The sequence below is a fragment of the Kryptolebias marmoratus genome, linkage group LG13, assembly GCF_001649575.2.
Source record: "Kryptolebias marmoratus isolate JLee-2015 linkage group LG13, ASM164957v2, whole genome shotgun sequence".
Lineage (NCBI taxonomy): Eukaryota > Metazoa > Chordata > Actinopteri > Cyprinodontiformes > Rivulidae > Kryptolebias > Kryptolebias marmoratus.
In genome coordinates, this window is record NC_051442.1 from 1,092,667 (window position 1) to 1,111,726 (window position 19,060).

The window sequence follows — 19,060 nt, forward strand, 5'->3', positions numbered from 1 at the left end:
TTTAAAAAGTAATCTCATTTTTAGGGATTTGAACCATACACAACGCCGTGTTTAACTCTACAGAAACATCTTTATGTTCTGATAAAGGCTGGTTTGATTAATCCTGGGGGCTCCGCCTGATCAGCTGTGTCCCATGATGCATTTCTGTGTAAAACACAAAGTCCTTTTGTTGTGAAATTAAGGGGAAAATGGGATTTTACCCTCTGTATTTTCAGAAAACTGCTGCAGTATTGTCAGTGACAGTGGCAGATAAACAACGATTTCATGCAACTGTTTGCTAATACAGCATTCTATCTTTCAGTTTGATATTTTAAAGCACGATTTGTTTTATTAGTTTAAAATGTGCTATAAAGAGACCTGACCCCTGATGAAGGACTTCATCACTTCAGAATCATCAAATTATCCCTTTAGGCTGCTGCAATAAAAGTTTTTGTTCAAAACAATAAAAGAAAGTCTTGAGTATTTGTTCTTCAATTATCTGACACTTCAGAGGACTTTGCTGTGTTTGGGTTCAACTCCAACCCTGAACCAGAACAGGATCTAATCATGGCTGCTGCATCTGCATCATGTCTTGAATAATGAGCACTTCTCTCATTGTCTCAGGAAACTCTTCATCAAACTGCTCGTCTTCTTCTTTTTTTTTTTTACATCTCGCTCCTTCCAGTTGATTGCAAATGGAATCGAATTAGCAACAATCTTCTTCCAACCCAATTTTATGAGCTGTTTAAATTCAAGAGGCCCAAATTTGCAGCATGCTGGCTTCATCCTTTTTTACCAGAGTTTAATCAGATGCACGCTCTAAAAACAGCGTTCTATTTCAGCAAACATGCTCTGTTTTTGTCTTTTAGGCTACTTTTAGCTTTCAGCTAGCCTTTTGCTACTTTTAGCAAGCGTTCTGCTACTTTTAACCCTCCCAAGGCAGATGTTGCAGATTTGCAACAGTGAATTGCATACACCTAATTACTCCACATTCATATTTTATGAGCCTTATTTTACTCAGATGATAATTTCCCCAAATATCTGATTTTTTTTCTGTTACTAAAACTTAATTTGAGCCTGAGAGGGTTAACTTCTAGCCAGGCTTTTGCTACTTTAGCTTATAGCTAGACTTTGACACTTTGGGCTAGCATTTTGCTACATTAAATGCAAAAAAGTAGCTAAATGATAACTTAAGTAGCATTTTGATCATTTTAGCCTTTAGGCAACATTTGCCACTTTCGGCTTTCAGCTATTGATCTGCTTCTTTTAGCTTTCAGCTAATGTTCTGCGTCTTGTCTTTATCAACTCAGTTTCAACTTGAAATGTCAGTGAAGTCATTCAGCTTTCAGCATTTTCACACAAAATTGGGTTTCTCTGGTTATGAAGGGTTTTTTCGGCCCCTGTAGAGTCCGCTCAGAAAGATTCTGGCCCCAGAGCAAATTTTGTTGGTGACCTCTGCTCTAAAGACTGTGGAGGAATTGTTTTTCTCTCTCACACACACACACACACACACTGCGTCCATCCTTTTTAGCCAAATCGATTCATTCAGTTTACCTGAATGACACCAGGGCCCGTTGGAAATATTCCACCCTTAAAATCTTCCTTCCTCTTCTCCTTAAACGCCGGCTCGGGCTCGCTATGATGAACGATCGCTCTGCCCAATCAATTCTATTTAGATATGCTCGCCTCTGGAGAGGACGGGAAGGAAGACGGATTGGATTTTTAGACTTATTCAGCTCAGAGGCCCAAGGTTATTGTTGTTTGGGATGCAAGCCAGCCTGATATTTCACAGCGAGGGCAAAGTTAGTAACTGTGTTTCCGGAGATTAACCTCTGGGAAAACGCCGCTGTTCTCCAGAAAAGCCTCACAAATGTGATTGAATTTATTTAAGTCAGAGTTATTAAGCATTAATTTATAACAAAGGTCATCTCAGGGCACTTAATTACAGTTCAATTCAGATAAATTATAATTTAACTGAAAGATGAATAGATAAATGTGACATTAACAGAACTGCTGTTTTTAGCTGCAAGCTAACATTTTAGCTTCTATCACAGTCACCCAGCTTTCAGCAGTGAGTCTGTCTGTTAGCAAAATATCTCATGAACCACTGAGCGGACTGTGATGAAACTTATTCCTTACCAAGTTTTTGTTGTATTTAAAGATTTGCTGCAACATTTAAAGCGGTTATCGATCCATAAACCAATAAGATCCTAAAATCTGAGGCTCACAGCAACAGTTGGTCACAGAGGCAGAGAAAGCTTCAATGGCAGAGCTGAAATAAAAATAAAAATGACAACAGCGCCACCATGTGGTCTGTCTTCAGGCTCGCACACCAAAGCAGACACAAACAGGAGGCAAACTCTGATTTCATTCTGTGTACAGATACAGATAAATGTGAAAAGAAAACTGTTTTTTTATTTTATTTTATAAAAATATGGTAAAATAGCATGATCAGACTTGTTCGTCTCTTTAAAGAGATGATTAATCTTTGCACTAAAGTCATGTTTCAAACTAAGTTAACTAGTATCAGATGAGCGTTCAAGCTTTCTGTCAGACGATTTAAAGGCAGCAAACAGCCTCTGGTTGTTAGAAAGTAAAGGTGAAGCTGTCTGAGGAGCTCAGAGAGGAGATTATAGATCTCCATGTTGAAGCTAAAGGCTACAAGAACATCTCCAAGCTGCTTCATGTTCCTCTGACCACAGCTGACAAGATTATTAAAAAGCAGAAGGTTCATGAGACTGTAGACAACCTACCAGGGAGTGGACGCAAGAGGAAATGCGACCCCAGGTTGGTCAGATCAAGGTGTGTCACTTTCTGATCGCATATTTTCACACATCTGTCACATTTTGGATCATAACCATGGAAGAAAAACAAAAGATTTCACCAAAAGGCATGTTGATAAGAACTAAAGTTTCCGACTAATGAGACGAAACTGGAGCTTTTTGGCTTTGGTCACATGGATTTTTGTTGATTTATTGTGGAAGGGTACCAACAAATTTATCCTCATCTGTTCATTATGAGTTATTAGACTTTTCTTGTCAGAATATCAGCTTATTTCACACCTACAAAGAGCAGAGTAAAAAATGTGTTTAGTTCAACCAATTTCACAGTTTATTTATTTGCAGTTTTTCTTATTATAAATCTGTCAGAGAACCAATCAGGGAGTGACACATTTGTCTTTACAGCTTTCACTACAAAAAGTCTCAAATTTCAAACATGTTTTTTAAACCACATACAGAAAGTATGTGTCAAACAAAAACAAAAAAAAACTTTTTAATAAAAACAAATGTCTTATAATTTCAAACAAAAGCGTGATAAATTATATCTGCATATTTATAAGCACCAAGTTGGACGTTTTTCATTCCAAACGACACGAGAACCTGAACTTTATTTGTTATTCTGCAACCTCCAAACAATGAGACCAGCAGGTTATTCATGTTTCCTGCAGAGCTTTTGGAAATCTTTCCTTTAATGTTCTGTTCTGATTTCATTACTTCAAATTAAAATCTGATTAACAAAGATGTGACTTTCTAATCAGATCTTATGAAACCTATTTCCACAAAAACAATCGACTCAATGAAACGTTTTCTTAACAAAAAGCTGATTAATGGTTAAAGAGATCAAAGAGATCTGAAGGAACATAATGAGCTCAAATCAGCAGAAAAAAAAACAAAGAATGAGAGGAGCGTGCCTTGATGGAATGCATATCGCCCGCCACTTTGCATTTCAAATCTGTGAGTGCTCAGAGTCATTGTCAGGGATGACTCCCGGCTACTACCACACCAAACTTCAGCTTGAAATTTGTCAAACTGACTGAATTATAGTCATTTTAGACACATTTCTTTGCAGAAACGTGTTTCTGATGACTTGATTAGCTGTTGAGGCCATTTTAAATTGGACTGACTCCCAAACATTAAACAGCTGCAGATGTACATCCAATGATTACTTCCTGACAGTTTTATTAAATTCATCTTTTGGTTCATAAGATATTTTGCTAACATCCAGACAGACACCTGTACGCAGGCAGCTACATTATTACCCGCCTGTCAGAGCAGCAAGCAATAATGAGATTCTGCAGGAAACCTTTGCTGTCCTCTTATTGCCAAACAAACAGTTCTGCTCTGAGTTTTCTCCTGGTTCAGGATGAAGACAGGATTTAAAAATAAATTAGATTTATAATCTGAGTCCAGAATCTTCATGAATTCTTGACCTCTGGCAGGTTTCGGACACATTTCTCTGCAGAAACGTGTTCCTGATGAGTTCTGTTCTTACAGAATGTTCTTGTTCCTGAAGCAGAACGGATCTTTTCCTCCTCTCTGCGTGGAGCAACAGCTTGATGCCGTTTGACCGCCTCCGTCGTCTCATTGGCCTTCACTCGACACCATCACTTCGCACACCTCCTCCTCCTCCTCCTCGTCTTTGCAGCGAGATGCTCCTGAAACCTGCCTGCTCCCGGACGCTGCTGTTGGCTCAGGCTCTGCGGACGTCCTGCAGTTCAGGATGAGCGGTGGCAGAGGGATGCTGCGGGCCAGCTCCTCAATGTGCCGGGCCAGCTCCATGGTCTTGCACTGCGTAACCCGAGCGAACTCCACGGTCTTTTCCGAGGTGATGATGGGGATGCGCTTGGCGACTTCGAACGCCTGCTGCAGCTTCTCAGCACCCTCGGTGCGGAAGAACTCGTTGATGGCCTTCTCTGTCTCCTTCAGGTGGCTGCTGACCATGCACAGGCGCGCCACATTTAGGATGATGGTGATGGTGAAGGCCACCAGGCACACAATGACGAAGTACACGCCCAGGCCACTGTCTGTGTACGCCACGCGCACAGTCACCGTGTAGTTTCTCGTGAGGCCGACGGCGCTGGAGGCCACGCAGGTGTAGCGTCCACGGTCCTTAAAGGAGACCGCGGTGATGTTCAGGACGCCGTTCTCCTGGATCTGCCACTTTCCTCCTGAAGGCAAAACACATTTTAAGACAAATCAACTTTACAAAATGGATTCACTGGAACAAAGAAACCTTTAAACATCAGTCATAATCAGCTACTGTGACAAAGTATCTGAATACTTAAGTACGTCAGCCTGTCAATCAAAAACTTTCCTCTGTGAATGATCAAGTACTGAACTATCCAGAATCCAAGGAAAAACATCTCAGGACCTTCAGAAAGCCTGAAGTTTTTCTAATATTGTGTAGTACAGTATTTATCATCAGTGTGGTATTCAGACCTGGACAGAGAAGAGCTCCTGTGCCGGTGTCAAAATACAGCTTTAGTTCCCTTGAGTTGCTTTATTTTATCAGCCCTCAACTGATTATTAAAACTTATTATTGTTCTGGCTCTTACTTGCAGTTTGATGTATTTAAACTTTAAAAACAAAGTGCCACATGAGCGTTATCTGAGCATGAACTCATCTTACCTGCATCATCGTTCACCAGCGGTCCGTCGGAGTTAAACCACCGGACCTCATCCTGCTGTCCGGTCACGTTACATCCGATCAGCGCATTGGAGCCCTCCTTCACCACAATGTACCTGCTGGGGGGTAAGGCGTCCAGCTGCAGGAAGGACACAACTTCTGACTCGTTCTGAGCTCCACCTGCTGAGCAGCTGGCGAACAGCAGGACGGCGAGGATCGTCTGAGACAGGCGCCGATTTTCAGGAAAGAACATCGTCTCACGTCACATTTAAACGAGCCAAACCTGCAGAACTGGAAGATTCAGATGCTTTGACTTTTGACCTGCTTTTTAATCTGTCTATATCTGTTAATTCTTTAACAGTAACATTTTGTACATCTATCCTAACAAACACAATTTTGAGTTTTATCAGTTTGATTTAAGATTATTAAAAAAAAGACAAAAATTCTCTATCTGGAAATTAAAAGTTTCTTTCAGTTTAGCCTGGTCCTCAGAAATAATAATCATAATAATAATAATAAAAAACATAATAATTACAGATCCTCATTTTAATTATTTTAATTTGTTTCAGCACACTTGAGTTTTTAATTAAAAGTTTGACTCATAACACTTAAAGTAATTACTAAAACTAAAACCAGAGTACATTATGTCCAGGAACAAAGTAAAAACCTCTGGAACATTTACGGTGAAACTGAGCCTGTAACTGTAAATATAAAAAGGCAGACACATTTTAATCAGGATTCTGATTCTATCTGTCACAAGTTGTTCCAGAAGAAGTTAATGCTGAGTAAGCGCTGATTCAGGTCAAATCTAAAAGTGTTTCAGTTTTTCTCATATTCTCACCTGCTGCTGACAGGAAAATCTTCAACAGACGTTAAACGAACCACTTGTTGTGGATCTAGGAAGTTTTACTGAGTTATTAAAGCGTTAAAGCCAAACTGACACTCGGTGCGTTCTGATGTCTTCCTGGGTCAGGTGAGACTGAGTGGGCGGGGCTTGTTTATACCTACACTGAGAGAATTAAAGAGGTAAAATCTGTTTTAATGCTTGTTATAAAACACAGAAAGCTATATATTATAAAGCAAAATGTACGTTTAAAACTGTATAATACGTATAGGTGATGTCAATTTATATTTTTACAATTTTTTTTAAATATAAAAAATACTTTAAAATGATGTTGAATAGAAATATAAATAAATATATCATTTGTAATGTAAATTTAAATAATTTTTTTAATGGTTTTTATCTTCTCATTTTTATTGTAAGACTCGTCTTCTTTGTTTACTTTTTTATTATTTTATTTTGAAGCTTCCGGAAGTTTATCTTCTTCCTGTTTGATCAAGCTGCTAAAAGGAAATGGATATCTAGACTAAATATTTCAAAATAACCCCCAAGCATAGAAGGCGTTAAGATTAGAAACATTTTAAAGCTTTTCCGGCGCTCAGTGTTTAAACGATATGGTAGTTTTTGTTATTTTTCTCAAATTCAGACAACTGAATAAAGCTCCAAAACCTGTTTGAAAATAAAAGTTTTAAGACGACTTTTATTCTGAAGATACCAAACGGAACTGGGGCTAACTGATTTCGGGCGGCTAACTTTTAGCCGTAGCCCTTGAAAACAAAATGTGACGTGGCTAGTCTTGTTGTCTAAACAAAAAGAAAGAAAACCAGAAACTTTAGCTCCACGTTGGTCAACTCAAAGGTATTTAACGCTTATAAACAGAAGTACAAGCTATAATAAAGAGTATAATTGTTCTTTTTAATTCCGAGAAGGAATCAATAAGAAGCAGGCTAAAATAACTGCTAACATCAAGACTAAAGGTAAGTTTACAGCCTGATAGGTTATAATGTAAGAGTTTTATTTTGTGTTTGTTAAGTCTTAATTATTTTTGCTCAACTTAACATCGATGTTTAGCTCAGATAATCCTTTCAATGTCAAAGAAGTATCTTTTATTAAACACTACAGATGCTATATAATAGAATAGTTTTAAGACAATCCGATCTCCTGATTCGGGTTACACGTCTGTATTGTGTTTGGACTTTGGACTTTGATGCAGACAAGATATGAGTCTGGAAAAATATATCCAGCACCGTTTTTGTTTTGTAAATGTGAAACTTTTTCTATAGTTCTGTTTTGGACTTCAGGAGACCAAAGAACAGCTGAGAAGTGAGCAGCTGTTCCTTACATGTTGCTGAGAAACAATGATGCTGATTTAACATCATTAGTTTATCTAAAAAGTGTGTTTATAGCTCCACTTGTGGCATCAGAGCCTTTAAACTAAATCCATTTAAAGCTGTCAGTGAGTATAATCTGTAGGAAATGATTTTCGGTCTTATTCTGCAGGAATGCAGTGAGACGTTTGTTAGGATGTCAGACAGCGAAGCTTCTCGTACGGCGGCTGAAGGAGCAGACACCTCCTCCCCATCCACGCCTGACATCTCCCCTGACGTAGCCCCAACGAGGAAAGCCCGGAGGAAACCAGCGGCCAAACCTGAAGCTGAAGCTGAGGAGACGCCAGCAAAGGTAGCAGGAAGGATGGCAGGGAACGTCCTCTCGAGCTGAGAAAGAGACATTTCATTGTGGGGAACGATCTGGCTTCTTCCAGATGTTCTTTTTATATCATAGAGAAAAGAGGATTCCCAGTTTCTCCACTTATACTTATTTTTTCTCCTCCCCCGTTCTCGTGCAGACGCCCGATGAGTCGACCGTGTCTCAGGGGGGTTGGGGATACTGGGGCAGCTGGGGCAAATCCATTCTGACCACAGCAACCGCTACGGTGGCCACCGTGGGTCAGTATTCAGCACTGCGCCGCTTCACGTTTGATGAACACGATCCCTCGTTTTAAACAAGGCGTTGCTCTTTCCCTCACGTCTGTCCAGGCCAGGGGCTCACTCAGGTGATAGAGAAGGCAGAGACGTCTCTGGGAATCCCGAGTCCGACTGAACTGTCAGCTCGGGTTCCAGCAGAACAGAAACAGGAGGGTGAGACGAGCTGGGCTATTAAAACAAACTGAAAATACAAAGAACTTTACTTTTCTCTTCATTTTGTGTGAAAGGCTTACGATTCCTCTCCTGCAGGTGAGTCCAGCAGCCAGGCAGAGGGAGCGGCGAGCGACGGCTCATCAGCAGTGGGGAGTGCGATGGGAATGTTCTCGTCTCTCACCAACGTCGTCCAGACGACAGTAAGGAGACGTTTAACAGTCCTCACTGTCCAGGCAGCCGCATCGTAATAAACAAAGCTCTTCTCAGGGAAAGACGGTGATAACTGGAGGTCTGGATGCTCTGGAGTTCATTGGGAAGAAGACGATGGATGTGATAGCAGAAGGTGATCCTGGCTTTAAGAAGACTAAAGGACTAATGAACAGGAATGCCACTCTGTCCCAGGTGGGGGCGACAAGTTTTAGTGGATCGGACTGAGGCCAGAGTGTGCCGTTTCTTAAACACACAACATGTTGTGTGTTTTTCAGGTGCTGCGGGAGGCAAAGGAGCGAGAGGAGCTGCAGACGGCAGAGGAAGAGTCCTCAGATTCAGAGAAGAAGGTGGTTGCTCACTACGGGATGATGTTTGATGAGTTTCAGGGTCTGTCTCATCTCGAAGCTCTAGAGATTCTGTCCCGAGACAGCGAATCGAAGGTACGACTTTATTTATTTATTTCTAGAATATGTCTCCTGTCAGTGCTGTGGTTCAAGCTGAAGGTTTAGTCATGTCCTGCTTATTAAAAACCAACACTGGTGTCAGTGTGTTTGTTGTTTTCCAGCTTTAGCCTTTAAAATATAACATGTTATATAAATGTTCAGCTGCAGATGTGGCTTCGAGGATTGTAGAGCTCAAACCTGAAGCTTGTTTCCTCCAGAACCAACATCCAAGGAATCAGAAGATCTGGGAGGACGCACATGATTAAACACCGTCTGTGTGTGGATTCTGTGTGCAGGTGAAGTCGGTGCTGATGACTCTGTCCGGAGACGAGCGGGTTCAGCTCAGAGACGAGCTGGACCGGATCAAAGAGTCCTTCTCCATGGTGGAGTTTGACGACGAAGAGGTGGACGAGAACAAAGGTGCGACAACCTCATTAAACTCGACTTCGTCTCCTGAAACGTCTCTTAGATCAAACTGTGGTGTGTTTTCTGTCCCCAGATGAAGACGGCTCAGAGTTTGAGAGGGACTTGATGGAAGCCCTGGAAGGTCTCAGTGTTTCTGCCACAGCTGACAAACTCTGCAAGGTGTGATTTAGTGTTTTTATTCAGCTGATTCTGTAGCAAACGGCAGGAACCTGGCTGTGCCCTGATCAGATGAGTTTTATGAGACTTCCTGTGTTCGTCACATCCTGTCTGTCCTCCATCAGGCCTGTCAGGACACCTGCAGCACAGTCCGGGACATGAACAAACCCCAGAGGGACGAAGACGACGATGAAGAGCTGACAAAAACACACTCTGTGGAGGTGAATCGGCTTTCATGTGACAAAATGTTTCTGTTATGAAGAAGCAAAAGTGTTAAACCGTCCCTGAGTTCTTTCCTGAATCATTTAAAGTGTTTTTTATCAAAAGTTCTCTAGACTTTCTGAAGGTTTTTTTATTGTTTTCTTCAGACTTTGTGTTTCTTTTCTTTTAGCCAACATCTTGGCAGGTTTTATTCTCTGATGCTGTGGTTCTAAAATCTGAGGAACCCGGACAACAGAAGTGTCAGGCTTTCTTTCTTGTTTTTCTTTTGGCTGTTCTCTTTTCTGGGGTCTCCTCAGCAGATTTATTATCTTTTCTCTGTCCTGATGACACACCAAGTCCCTTCCTACGTGTCTCTGTAATCCCTGTTCCTGTAGCAGCTCAGTCACCTGGAAGCTCCTTCTTACCACCCAGAGCCTTTAACAGCTCCTCTTCTCTGCCTTTACTCTTTTCCTCTTCATCACCCCAACACTCATCCTCCACACCACCATCAGATGCTGTCAGTCCACCATCTCCCTCAGGTTACCTCTTCTACACAGGATGTAGTCCACCTCTTTGAGGCCTGACACTAACAAAGTGTCTGAAAGTCCTGTCTTTAAAAAGAATCAGCAAAGACCCTCAGTCTTCAGCTGATCAAGTCTTCAGCCAACAGATCTTTGGGAATCACCCTGTTGGAGCTAAAATCCTGTTTTCTGTTGTTTCCACTGCTGATCCAAGAACCTGAAGAGCTTTTTAAACTTGATTCTTTAACTTGTCTGTTACGTGTCGACACAAGTCTGGCTCATCCCTTGAGTTCTGCTGAGTAAATCATAGGTCAGAGTGAAGTTACTTAAAAACCAAACATTCTGCTGAACGTGACTCAAATGTTGGAAATAATTAAAGTATGTTTAAGCTGACAGAGAGAAAAGTGCCCCTCGTTAGATCAGTGTTTTAAACTTAAACTTAAACCGTTTATGATGTTTCAGGAGATCCACGCTGCAGCCATCAGGAGTCTGGCTGAGCTGACGGCCCGATCCATCGAGCTCTTCCACAAACTGGCTGAGATGATTCTGTTCTCCAACGGCAGCACCGAGGCCGGCGTCCTGTCCCAGTGAGGAAAAAACCCCAAACATTTCCTGTTTCTACGTGTGTGTGATGAGACGCTTCACAGTAAAAACTATGTCTGTCTGCAGATTAACTGTTGTCCTGTGTAAAGAGCTCTCTCTGCTTTCCAAGAAGTTCACTTCCTGTCTGACGACGGCGGGGGTAAGTCAGCTGAGTTTGACTTGGATTTGTTTATTCGGAGGCTTGAACTGATCCAAAAAGACTAAACAGTGACGTTAAACCGAAGGCTGATGTAACATAATGATTGTATTTTCCTGAGTGTGTGGCTGCTGCTTGATTTAGTTCAATTTTTAAAATACAACAAAGTAACAACAAAAAACTCCAGCATCCATCAACTTTCTTCTCTAAAACCCAACAAGATTTTGGGTTCAGACTCTGAACTTTTGAAAGATTTGAGAGAAAACCATCAGTGAGACACACACTGGGTGAAAGAAGACAGAAAGTACTTATATTCTGATGTATAAACTAATGAAATACTATCAAGTTTGTGCAAATAAAAGCCAGCTCAAAAGTTAGCGTGACACCATTTCACTCCAGTTTTAACTTCTTCGAATTCATCAAACTTAATGTGTGATTGTGCAAAAATATTAAAGGAAATTGTTAATAAGGGAGCTTTAGTGATTCTGTATCAGCATCTTTCAACAAATGTCCCTCAAGCAGCTTTTTTCCTTGGTCAGATTTAGGTAATCTGTTAAAATGAACTTGTGGTTTTTATATTATTATGTTAATTTAATCCACTAAAAGAAGGAAAAACCTGAAACTGCTGCGGATTTTAAAGTTGTGTCCAGTTTTCTGATGTCTGATTATTTTGTTGTTTTAGTTTATCTGGTCTGACTTTGAGCTGAATGATTTGTTTCACAGAGCACTGAGAAGGGAGACGTCCTGAACCCGCTGATAACGGGAGTCTTTCTTGAGGTTTGTTGCTTTTACTGCATCACAACAAAAATACAAACAGATTGATTCATTCATGTAGTTTATATGTAAAATAAAAGGTACAAACTCATCTTTATGAGCTTTGAACTGTCTTTTAATATTAATTTATGTGGTATTTATTTCCTGTCTAACTTTATTTTGTATTTTAAATCTTTTTGGAATGTTAGTGGATGATATTTTAGTTTCCTAAATGTTTTGTCAAATTTCAGTTTTTTGTGACTTTTAAAAGAATTATTAAGGCCTTGACGTTTCTTGAAGGAATGCATATCGCCCACTGCCTTTCATGACAGTTTCAGATGAAGACAGTGGTGTCCAGTCCGGGTCCTGGTTCTGGTCCTGGTTCTGGAGGTCCACTGCCCTGCAGGGTTTAGATGTTTCTCTGCTTTGACACCTGATCTGAAGGACTGAGGGATGAACGGGCTGCTGCAGAACCTGAAGAGCTGCTGAGGAGCAGAGAAACATCTAAAACCTGCAGGACGGAGGTCCTCCAGGACCAGGACCAGGACCAGGACTGGACACCTCTGGACTAAGATCAGCTTATGTTGAGAAATGATGGAGATGGAGATGACTCTCAGCTACTACCATGCCAAATTTGAGCTCAGTATCTGTAAAACATATAGAGCTATAGCCTTAACTACAAAGATCAGTTGGCTGTGGAGGCCATCTTGAATCACGTCGACTCCAAAGTTTAATCAGTTGTAAACATGCATCTAATGATTACTTGGAGAGTTTCAATGAAATCTGTAGCTAACAGACATGTGAGCAGTGATCCTGATGTTGACAGATGTTAAATCTTTGTCTCTTTCAGGCTTCGAACAGCGCGTCTTACATCCAGGACGCCTTCCAGCTCCTCATGCCCATCCTGGAGATCTCCCACATCCAGAGGAGAGCAGGACCCTCGGAGCAGTGACCAGGTGACCTCACCTGTTCCCCCCTGTGCTGCCATGAAGACGGGACTCAAACTCCCGACACAGAACTGACGCATAAACAGCTTTATTAAGATAAAAATCCTCTCTCTATCCGGAAGGAGAAGCAGGTTTCTGTCAGTGTTCATGTTTTATTTGTGAAGAGCAGTCGGTGGATGTGTTTCAGTCCAGACTGAATCTGAGACAAACATACAGGAAGCAGCTCATCGACCTGCTTTATCCTCTTTAAACAGTTCATGTAGGAATAAACCACCAGAAGTAAAAACTGTTTCAACAAAATGTTCTCCTTGCTGCTCACACAGCTGGTTTTCTTTCTGTTTTTCCAATGTGGAATAAAACAACTTCTACAAATAACTGTAAGAATAAAAAAAATGTGAGAGATAATCGACAAAAATATAGTAAGTCTGTAAGAATGCTTCCTGAATCCAACAACACACAGGAACCTGGAGTTCAGAGCAGTGATATATACTATAATTAGAAACAAGAACGTAACCAGGAGGTGAAACCACGAAGAACAACCTCCCCGAGAGTCAAAGAGACGACTCTTTTTGGTGATCTGAGCCAAACCAGGCAGATCCCAGAGCTGAAACACTTCTAGAAGAATAAAAACCAAAACTGCAGCATGTTTCTGTACGACTGCCTTCCTCAGGGAGTCAAACAGGTTTCAGCCAAACGTCACGTCCTTTTAAAGAACCCGTTCATCAATTAGGAATCCTCCACCTGCAGAGAATCTGCCATCAGGAAACCTCTGACTCTCAGCTTCATGGATTTGGAAACTAAATAAACCCCTGAATCTGCAGGCCTAAATGAAAACCTGCCTTTTTGATAGAGCTCATGTCTAAAAGACTTTATAAGTTTTCCCTTTGTTTGTTTGTTGTGTTGCTTTTTGATGATGTTTTCCACCACCTGTTGGCGAGCAGAACCATCTTAGAGGTGGAGTCATTGAAGGTGGAGCTCTTCTTTAAAAGGACCGGATGTCTGATTTCTCTGTTTGACTCCCAAAGGAACAGGTTTTATTTTACTGGTGCCGTAGAATAATAAAAAAAAAACAGGTTTATTCCTAAAGTTTCTTGGAGTCTTTTGATGTTTAATTTTTCTCGTGTTGAGAAATGACAGAGTTGTGCCTGTTTTGGTCAAATCTTGAAAATAACATGAAGTTTGATCTCACACAATCACAGTTTCTGTTGGGGATGACTCTTAGCTACGACCACACCAGATTTCAGCTCATTATTAGCAAAACTGAGTGGATTAAAGTCATCTTTGTGTTTTCTGTGGTCAGCTGGTCGTGGCTCCAAACGTTAACCAGTTAAAGACAAACATCCAGTGGTTCAGAAAACACTAATATAGATTTTCACAAATATATTCTGAAATAATAACTATTCCTGTCTTTTATGGGATTCATTAATTTGTTTTTGTAGTTCCCTATTTATTTTCTTTTATTCTTTACTGTTTTATGTGTGTCTTTAGCTAAACTCTGCCTTTAACTGGTGAATTTGGTCAAATAGATATATTTTTTTTTCACCACATTTAAATTCTATCAGTTGACTTTAATTTTGAATGAGCAGCTTTTATGTTTGAAATCATTATGGGTTTTATTCTGAATCTGGTTTATTGTTTAAATAACAGGCAGTAGCTGTAGATTGCTTTGACTATAGGAAGGTCAAATTATATTCCTAACAGGGAAAACACATATTTGCCTTCTTTCCATGTATTATACAATTTATGTTAAATTTTACTTTTTACTTTTTAAAATTCACTTTTTGTCTGACCCAGTTGTGAGTTAGGTTCTGGTCCAAGTTCTGCTCAGATCAACGCTAATTAGTATTTTGGGGTTGTAATACTACTTCCGGTGCAGCAGGGGGCGCTGTGGCCGCTGGAGGCGGGCAGCAGGAGGACAAGCACGGAAACGCTTTATTATCATCAATCTGTCAGGGTCCAGCAGGGAAACTTTCAGGTAAATCTGGAGTTTAATCTTTCCCGGTGTTACTTTTAGGTCTTTGTATTAACTGGAGCTGAAATGAGACATAAATATGTTCAAATTTGAGCGGCTAGAATGAAGTCTTCGCTCGCGTGGCGGTAAACATCTGTCGTGACAGCGCGAGGGTTAGCTTCGATGCTAACTAGCTTGCCGCTAGTTCCTGTGCCGTTTGTTGTTGTTTCAGTCTGCGCAGGTACTAAAACTTTATTTTATTTGAAAAAAACGACAACATCACCTGTTCCTAAGGACCTCCGGCTGTTTGTGGCGTTAAATGCTGCAAGCTAAGTCTCAGCTGAGAATATTTGTTCCTCGCGTTGTCATGGTAACAACAAATAAAACGTGTTTTTAAAGAATGAATCCGTCCTGGCAGGCGCGCATTTATTAAACTAGATGATTTACATCTTCTTTTGGTGAAAGAGACTAATTTACATGGTTACGTTTGGAAGTTAACATATACAATTAGAGCATACAAAGTGATTTTTGGTGTGTGTGAACAAACTGCAAATTCTGCTTGAAGTTTCAGAGAAAATGCACCAACTGAGACTGTTAAGAATCATCTCAGTCTTGAGGAAAAGAAAGCACATTTTGATCTCCTGTTTGTTTGTTTTCCTTGTTGTATTCTATCTGGATGTAGTGGTTTGGAGAAAAAACCTTAAATGGGCTTTAAAAGCCCACAGGGATATTCAGACTCCATCACTCCAGGACAGGACCAAACATGGCTAAAAACATCTCCAGGAATACTTCTCATCCTTCTCGTCCTGTTTGTTCAACAGTCTGTAAAAAATCAGACTGACGGACTGCTGAAAGCCGTCCAGTCTAAATAAATATCCATATTTATTACGATTCATCCTACTTTAACCTGACACTTAACTCATGCTGTTACGAAATGCCATCCAAAGTTCCCTACTTTATATATAAAATCAACATTTTTATAGTTATTTATGTCTACCTGTTTTTAAGATATGCCTCCTTTTACCCTGAATGGTTGTTGTCAAATGTGGACTTGAAGTCCTTCTGATAGTTTCAGTTTTGTTGAGTGAATGAACTTGTTTTAATAATGAAATTAAATTCTGGGAAACTCAACATGTTGTCTGAACATCTACAGAAACTGTTTTTGGGCTTTGAGGGCTTTAATGTGAGAGGAGAGACTCCATTTAAAGTCAGAAGTGCTCAAACATCTTAGAAAACAATCATTTTTTAGATCCAGAACATCTCAGTTTGTGAAAATGTTGTTTTTTAAAGGTCTGAAGCTGAGTGAACACATGTCTGAATCCTTCAGATTAAATGTAATCCTCTAACATCCTTCAATCTTCTCCCAGATCATTTCTTGCCGCTGCGCTCTCCCCCCGCCCCGCCCCGCCCCCCCACCGGACGCTGCAGGACTGTTGGGATTTGAACTCCCCACCTGAGCCGCCAACATGCCAGCAGCGCTCCCAGACTCCAGTCAGATCATCTGTGAGGTCTGGGCGAGCAACGTGGAGGAGGAGATGAGGAAGATCCGGCAAATCATTCAGAGCTACAACTACGTTGCTATGGTAACGGGTTATCAGCCGGACCCCGCGGGTCGCGTCGGGTTCTGACTTTTTTAACAGCGGGACTTTTAATTTATAAACAAGAGCTGAAGTTTCTGCTCTCTGAGCTTTTATCAATAAAGTTCTGCTGCAGTAGAGTCATAAACTACGTCCTAAATCTGTTATAGTAGCCAAAATAAATAAACAGTAACAATCAAATCAAATGTAGAAGAATAAAAAAAAATCATTTGAAATGTACACAGTATGGTTTGTGAATAAAGTGTACAAAAAGAAACAGATTAAAAACAAAAAGTTATTTACACATTAATACACAGTATACACATTAATAATTATTAATGTTCAAACTGCAGAGTTTTTCAGTTGATCCAGTAGTTCAGCTAATCTTTCAAACATGTTTTAATAACTGTTTATTAAACAGAAACCTTTAGAAAACTTACATTTTGATTTGTTTTATGTGAGAAAACAGACAGTAAGACTTATTCGGTCTACGATCTAATCTCACAGAATTTCTAAAGATTATTTTCCTTCTGTGGTTCTTCCTGAACGTCTCTCCGCAGGACACAGAATTCCCCGGGGTCGTGGTGCGACCGATCGGCGAGTTTCGCAGCACGGTGGACTACCAGTACCAGCTGCTGAGGTGCAACGTGGACCTGCTGAAGATCATCCAGCTCGGCCTCACGTTCATGAACGAGGATGGAGATTATCCTCCGGGCACGACGACGTGGCAGTTCAACTTCAAGTTCAACCTCACGTAGGTGGAGCTCAGGGCTTCTGACGAGCTCAGATCAGTTTGCTTCCGTTTGGTTGAGCTCATCCTGGTTGTCCCCACAGAGAAGACATGTACTCGCAGGACTCCATAGACCTGCTGCAGAACTCGGGCCTGCAGTTCAAGAAACACGAGGAGGAGGGAATCGACACGCTTTACTTTGCTGAGCTCCTCATGACGTCCGGCCTGGTGCTGTGTGAAAACGTCAAGTGGCTGTCCTTCCACAGGTCTGTCAGGGGGAACAAATACGGGTTATTTTTATTTTATAAAGAGTGTTTATCGTCTCTTTCAGTTTTATTAAACATTAGATGTTTGGGTAGAAGGTGGGAGAAGCTCAGCAACCAGTTTTAGTCCCAAACTGTCACTTTTTGAGTTTTATTCTAAGATGCATCTATGTCAGAATGAATATTCATTGTCTTGTTTTTTTCCTCATCAGCGGTTACGACTTTGGCTACCTGGTGAAGCTCCTGACGGACGCTCGGCTTCCTGAAGAGGAACACGACTTCTTCCAGATCCTCAACTTGTTTTTCCCGGCGATCTACGACGTGAAATACTTGATGAAGAGTTGTAAAAGTTTAAAGGTAGCTGTTAGCAGACACACGTGGTCCTGGAGTTGACTTCTCGGGGTGTTTACCGGCGGTGTGTGTGTGTGTGTGTGTGCAGGGGGGGCTGCAGGAAGTAGCAGACCAGCTGGAGCTGAAGCGGATCGGACGGCAGCATCAGGCCGGATCGGACTCGCTGCTCACAGGGATGGCTTTCTTCAGGATGAAAGAGGTGCGCTCACGTTCACCTCGCCTCCTGAGGGTGGTTGTTTGGTGTTTAATTAGTGGTTCGAAGAAGAATGTTTCATTTTTTCTGAAAAAGAAAAATATGTAAAGTGATTTGGTACTGAATTAATGTTAGGTTTAACTTCAGATGAGTTGTTAGTATTAATAATAGATGCTGTGATGTGCGGTTATAGGATTGTTTAGCATTTTAGTTAATATAGCAGAGGTATAATCAAATTATTTAGTAATCTATTACTCTGTCCAGTAATCTATAGATTAATTTGGTCGTCGGTGGTTCACAACCTTTAACAATAAAAGCTGGAGCAGAACCAAAGATCCGCTCGTCAGCCTGTCCAGAACATCCATGCATGGGATCTACATTTGTAGGAAGAGACAGATGGACAGAAGGACAGATGGACAGAATCATGTCTGACTTTAACATCAAACTGGAGATGTTGAGCTGCAGTTTGCTGTGGTAGTAGCTGAGAGTCATGAGAATCCTCTGATAATGTCTCAGTCTGGTCAGCTCTGGAAGTGAAACTGATTTGTTGTTGTTTTTTGTTCAGTTATTTTTTGAAGACAACATCGACGATGCGAAGTACTGCGGCAGACTCTACGGCCTTGGCTCGGGCTCCAGCCAACCCCAGAACGGCATCTCCAGTTCCGGAGCAGAGGAGACCAACAACAAGCACTGACCGAGCGCTGGACTCTCCACACGGACTCAGTTTTAAACCCGACCAGCAGGTTTCAGCTTCCTGGTGGACTCGTGGTGAGAGCGGATCCTTCAGCGGCTCGACCAGTTTCCTTTTTAATCCCATTTTAAGACCACACAGTCGGACCAGTTCTTGTTTTTTTTTTTTTTTTAAAGAATCTGCTTTTCCAGCATCAGTTCCAGGATGGGAGCAGCTCCTGCGTCATACTGTGATTTTAGACTCTTCAGTTCAGATTCTCCTCATCAGTTTCTTTATTTCTCACCTTTTCTTTTTTTTGTTTTGCAGAGATTTAATTTTGTCATGTTGATGCTGGAAGAGCCTGTACATTAAAATGTAAAGTTCTGATGAAAATAAAAATGTTTTAGCTCATTCCAAACCACAGGGAGTTCAGTGAGCTTCAGCGTGTAGAGAAGTGCTTCGTCGTGCATGTTTTCCCTGAGCAGACCCTCTGCTTCCTGTTTTTACATCCTGCATTGTTTTCAACACTTGGACATTAAATTGTTTTGTATTTTCATTGTATTCAG

General features: G+C 41.0%; 3 protein-coding genes across 5 annotated transcripts; 2 read left to right on the forward strand and 1 right to left on the reverse strand.

The window, feature by feature from the left end:
* Nucleotides 1-3,067: 3,067 nt before the first annotated feature.
* On the reverse strand, nt 3,068-6,363 carry LOC108245648 (microfibril associated protein 3). The gene is made up of 3 exons (XM_017432738.2): nt 6,226-6,363; nt 5,388-5,675; nt 3,068-4,927 (listed from the first exon to the last, which is right to left on the reverse strand). The coding sequence occupies exons 2-3, from the start codon at nt 5,635-5,637 to the stop codon at nt 4,341-4,343; spliced, it is 837 nt and encodes a 278-aa protein (XP_017288227.1). The 5' UTR covers nt 5,638-5,675; nt 6,226-6,363; the 3' UTR covers nt 3,068-4,340.
* A 590-nt stretch (nt 6,364-6,953) lies between these two features.
* On the forward strand, nt 6,954-13,848 carry fam114a2 (family with sequence similarity 114 member A2). 3 transcript variants are annotated; one of them, XM_017432729.3, is made up of 15 exons: nt 6,973-7,083; nt 7,155-7,202; nt 7,726-7,905; nt 8,072-8,171; nt 8,262-8,363; nt 8,460-8,563; nt 8,631-8,765; nt 8,849-9,013; nt 9,313-9,436; nt 9,516-9,601; nt 9,724-9,819; nt 10,783-10,907; nt 10,990-11,062; nt 11,783-11,836; nt 12,663-13,848. In XM_017432729.3, the coding sequence occupies exons 3-15, from the start codon at nt 7,750-7,752 to the stop codon at nt 12,762-12,764; spliced, it is 1,422 nt and encodes a 473-aa protein (XP_017288218.1). In that variant the 5' UTR covers nt 6,973-7,083; nt 7,155-7,202; nt 7,726-7,749; the 3' UTR covers nt 12,765-13,848. The 3 variants fall into 3 exon arrangements, with proteins under 3 accessions (XP_017288219.1, XP_024865473.1, XP_017288218.1); XM_017432730.3 differs by lacking the exon at nt 7,155-7,202 and having other exon boundaries at nt 6,954-7,083; XM_025009705.2 differs by having other exon boundaries at nt 6,963-7,202.
* Nucleotides 13,849-14,644: 796 nt separating this feature from the next.
* Nucleotides 14,645-19,053, forward strand: cnot8 (CCR4-NOT transcription complex, subunit 8). The gene is made up of 7 exons (XM_017432737.3): nt 14,645-14,734; nt 16,078-16,293; nt 16,848-17,041; nt 17,122-17,283; nt 17,493-17,637; nt 17,720-17,830; nt 18,390-19,053. Exons 2-7 carry the CDS (start codon nt 16,177-16,179, stop codon nt 18,516-18,518), a joined length of 858 nt encoding a protein of 285 aa, XP_017288226.1. The 5' UTR covers nt 14,645-14,734; nt 16,078-16,176; the 3' UTR covers nt 18,519-19,053.
* Nucleotides 19,054-19,060: the final 7 nt, after the last annotated feature.